The following is a 5,000-nucleotide window of genomic DNA, read 5'->3' as shown; positions in this document are numbered from 1 at the left end:
GGTTAACCTAAGAGAGAAGGACTACCAAACACAAAATGAAACTTCTTCGCAAGAAAACAAGCTAGTTATCTGCATGAAACAAAAAGTGGTCCATATTAGGAGCCCTTCCCCTACAGACGGCCCGACACACACACACACACACACACACACACACACACACACACACACACACACACACACACACACACACACACACACACACGCATACACACACACACGTACACACGCACGCGCGCGAAAACACTGGCACAGACACACACACACACACACACACACACACACACACACACACACACACACACACACCGACCCCCCCCCCCCCCACACACACACGCACAAAGAAAACCCAAACTTTTAATTTGTTCTTTACAGCACTTTCTGTAGACATAGACATCAGCTGAATCGATTAAAACTTTCTGTTTAATTCTCTTAGTTTGGTCATGATCGATGGAGATGCTTTGCAAGGCTTCTGCGTCTCAGTTTGTCGGCCTTGTAACGGTTACCGGACATTGTGAAGGGACGCAAGTTTGCTGGTCTGTTTGTATGCAGAGGGCAGACACTTCATGATTACAATGGTATATGTCATTCCAAATTTCACGATAACGGGCCCACAAACCCAGGAGTTATTAGCGATCAAAAGTGTGACGGACGGACGGACGGACGGACATACGGACGGACGGACGAACGAACGGACGGACGGATGGAAACACGGACAGATGCCTAACAATATCGATTTGATGTAACACACAACGAATATGTAACAACAACAAAATCATTAGATTCAAGCGTATTTTCCATACGCAACGAGTGTCATAATGTCAACCTTCTTTTGTACTAAAATTATAAATTGGGTTAGGGTTACGTTTTGTAAACTTATGCAAAAATGTAACGATCGATTTTTTGTGTGGGGTGTATCTAATTGTGTAGACCCAGGTGTGCATTATGTCAAACTTTATGAAAATGTTCTATTAGCAGATATATTCAGTTGAAGTGAGCAGGTGGTCTAATTTTAGCACGTAAAACGTCATGTAAATTAAGGAATATTAGCCATTTCAGAAAGAATGGAAACACTTATTCGTAACAAAACCCATCATTTTTATGTGCACAAAGTCGGTATTTACGCCACATACAAAAACAATCATTTGTGATTTTAATTAATCAGTTAGATCCCATATCCAATAGCCTACCCTGATTTACAAAAAAAAACCGTGAAATGTCAACACATTCATGTAGTCACCTGGCTGGCTATAGTGGGAGGGTTACTTTTGGTGGTCACATTAGATATTATGTTTTTTGGAAAGTTCGTTTTATTTGCAGCCACAGTTCGGTAAACGACAAATGGCTAAACCCAACCACCTAAGAATGAGAAGCGTTTTTGTAACATGACCCATATTCTGCAAAAATGCAGCCATGACGCAGGGGGTAGGTTACAAAAAAACGTCATGTACCGCTTGACTGCATACGGATATAAGCAAATTATACCTTAAACGAAAGCTAAAGATTGTTGCCATCAGACAGCAAGTAAAATGCCTAATTCGTATACACAGTTTTATTTTTAACAACATCTGTATAACATGCGGACGACAAAACAGGAAATGCCATTTTCTCAATCGATATGTATAGCTAACTGAACGCCTGGTTGAAACCGCAATCAAAAACATCTTGAACATTGTTTATTCTCACAGCTAGAATTATTTTACATCAACAATTGTTAATTTACCAAGGAAAACAACAGTCATATAAGATAAATAATGGATGATTCTGAATCAACTCCGAAAACCGAACCGGGTCGAAGCAAAAAAGAGTTTACACATACACAGGCTTGAAAAAGGATAATTTGGTTCAATCTGTTAGATTTTTACCCATAACGTTAAAGATCAGCTCAATATAAAAGGAAAGTGATCATTGTAAAAGGATTTTGCTATCGCAAAATAATTCAACTTCCGGTTTTACCACATGGCGTCCATAATATTATCACTTTATTACATAGCGTGCATTTGTCAGAAATTATACTAAATGTTAGAAGCGATCTTAAAGTGAAAGTAACGTTTAATAAAAGTATGTGCATTTACTTATTGATTGATATATGACTAAAATAATGGACATGTAATTTAAACGTACAATACGACATTTTGTACACTACCTCTCTAAAAAAAACGCGACTATGACCGACCGATATGTATGTGTAAATTAGGTCATTGTTAGTGATGAAAACGGGTTTTCTTTAAAAGATAACACGCAAACTGTGAAGTTCAAGGCCATAAATTATTTTAGTACGACTTCTTCAAAACAGGTCTGTTTTTCACTCCACCAGTTTCAGTTTTAATAAAATATATGTATAGCTGTCATTTTCAAAAAACCTTATCTGCAATTCACTTAACCAAATACACCATCAGGCCCTTCAATCAGGGGTGGGCTTATGATATGCTGGGTGATCTTAGAATAACCCCTTTTAGCGGATGAGCGTATGATACGAAGAGCGGGGCACGAGGTGAGTGTCTGCAGAAAAAATGTAATAACTCCTAAAATACTAATTATCCTGCAACCATATTACAGTTGTCAAAACTCGAAATGTAGCGCTACGTTGCTCTTTTTACAAAAAAATGCGTATCTATTGAATAACTATCCAAAACACAAGGCAGGTCGCTGATTTGTGGTCGGGTGCTCTTATGAAATACCCCCTGTGCGCTTATGATAGCTTGATTTTTCGGATCGGATGCGCTTATGACTGGTTTTTCGCTGCGCTGCTTAGTTCCCACTTTCTTGCTACCTTGTTGCTACTAAAACGTATACACATTATTTTATTTAGCCCTTTGCCGCGACAAGGTTTGCCGATACCGGCACTTGTCTCGACAGTGACGTCATTCATAGATGACGCCAATCATAAATGACGTTTGTCAAGGGAACTTATGCTTTCAAGTGTTGCTGCTTCCAGTGACAGGAAGGTATAGAGATAATATAGTTCTCTGCTTCACCAAATGTACGACCAATAGTGAGATGTTTTGTGTCTTTTTATACTTCCTACTAATACTGCCGACAAACTAGCCAGAATTGCACTATTGCGCCTAGACAGAAAAAGGGTTAGACAAAAATGCAGCCTCTCTCAATTATTTCACGCTCATTATCCTAGCTAAAACACACACCACTTTCATTACCAGCTATTGTGTTTTCAGCGTAGCAATAGGGCCCGATATTTAGACGAGACAAGTATAATGCCGACGAGTCGAAGACGAGTCGCATTATACTTGGTCGAGTCTAAATATCGGACCCTATTGCTACGATGAAAACACAATGGCGTTTATATAGCTATTCTGACATTAAATTCTGTGTTAAAATCATGTTTTTGTCAGCAACAACTACCAGAATGGTCCATGTCGCTGATTGCAGACGACGGTTCCCTTTCCGCATGAAGCCACGGAAATAACCGAACATTGAAAAACCCACGGACATGTATTACGGAGAAAACTCGAGATAACCGGATGTTTAGCATTACGTCAATATGCTAGGAATCATATGACGTCATGACGTATCATGCTTGCCTACGTATATTGTATGTTCGAAAGTCTGACTTCTGTTGGGAATTCGCGTGGTGAAGACTGCGGTAAATCTGTAGATGATAAGAGAACAAGGATTGTCTCAAAAGAAACGACTAAATGTTTCAGACCGGTAACTTCATTTCAACATTGCACTATACAATGGACGTTCTATGTGACAGGAGAGTTTGCTGATTTTGTGTTAAACATTGGAGAGATCGTCTGCTAGAATCAGAGATAGGTCGCTTCAGATTGCAGCTTCTGGAAAATTGCAAGGTTTGTTGCCTGTTAAAGAACTGGATTTTACACGTAATGTATGTCATGTACAGTAAGCCTCGCAACAACAAAAACACACACAATGCAAATGGCATCGTCTGTCGACTAGTCACAGAAACAAACCTGGCGAGGTATGCGTGTACTAAATACACGTGGAAGAAACCGGAACCATGCGTCTTTGTTATCGACAATATGCTTTTGGATATTGAGTAAAATGGCCGACTTCCGCCGCATTATGCTTTGATGATCGGAAGAGACCATCCAATCACAGCCCCCGAATTCCCCCACGTGTTCATCAGAATAGCTATATAAAGGAATGTTGATTTGAAAACAAAAACACTAATAGGGTTTGAGATGCGTTCTGTTTGTAGATGGAGTATTCTGGGATCATGGACGGCAGTGGTATTGACCTGGACATATCTCAGGAGATTCAAGTGGAAACTACCCAGGCTGACCCAGGACCACCCCCAGCCAGCAGCACGCCTGCGAAGAAGGACAGGGGGAAGACTCACCTGTGTACCGCTTGTGGAAACACCTACAAGCACTTGCCAAATCTCAGGCGACATATCAGGGCTACTCACGAAGAGGGTTTCCAGTGTTTCATCTGTAAAAAGGCGCTGGTTAGTCAAGTCGCGCTGGAGTCTCACTTGAACGGCCATGAAAAGAAGAAGCCATTCAGCTGTGCTGCCTCTAAGAAGACTTACCAGAGCAGACCAGTCTTGCACAGCACTCCTGCAGCAGCAAACCACAGAGCTTTCCGTGCGATGAATGCCCCAAAGTGTGCCCATCGAAGGCTGAAGCATGCACCAATGCCAGAGTTTCGGTGCCAGTTTTGTGGCGTGGAGTTCAAGTTCAGACAGGGAAGAGATCGTCATGTCAAAAGCAGATGCAGGGTTGCCCAGGAAACAAAAACATCTAAGGATTCGTATCCACCTTTGATGTTGCAACTGCTTTAAAGTTACTGTTCAGAACTTTGTGAAAAGGAAACAAACACTTGTTTGTTAGAGTTTAATTTTACTCCTTTTGGTTTTATGAAGACGCAAGATTAGTTTCATATTATTGATTTTAATAAAAGCATAGAAAACCGCAAAATATTAATTTTAATCTCTCTCTCTTTCTCTCTCATAAGTTTACTTTCTATACTTTCTAATATTAATTAACTGTAATTAAATTGTATGTACAGTCATTGAA

The 5,000-nt window shown here is 40.3% G+C and overlaps 1 protein-coding gene across 1 annotated transcript; it reads left to right on the top strand.

Moving 5' to 3' along the window:
- The first annotated feature begins 4,198 nt into the window (after positions 1-4,198).
- Positions 4,199-4,765, top strand: LOC138965580 (gastrula zinc finger protein XlCGF7.1-like). Its single transcript, XM_070337764.1, has one exon. It carries the CDS (start codon positions 4,199-4,201, stop codon positions 4,763-4,765), a length of 567 nt encoding a protein of 188 aa, XP_070193865.1.
- The last annotated feature ends 235 nt before the right edge of the window (positions 4,766-5,000 follow it).

The sequence above is a fragment of the Littorina saxatilis genome, linkage group LG4 (assembly GCF_037325665.1).
Source record: "Littorina saxatilis isolate snail1 linkage group LG4, US_GU_Lsax_2.0, whole genome shotgun sequence".
Lineage (NCBI taxonomy): Eukaryota > Metazoa > Mollusca > Gastropoda > Littorinimorpha > Littorinidae > Littorina > Littorina saxatilis.
This window is presented reverse-complemented; position numbering and strand designations above follow the sequence as displayed.

Excerpts from the sequence above, each read along its gene's own strand:
- LOC138965580 (XM_070337764.1), top strand. The coding sequence starts at position 4,199 with ATGGACGGCAGTGGTATTGACCTGGACATATCTCAGGAGATTCAAGTG.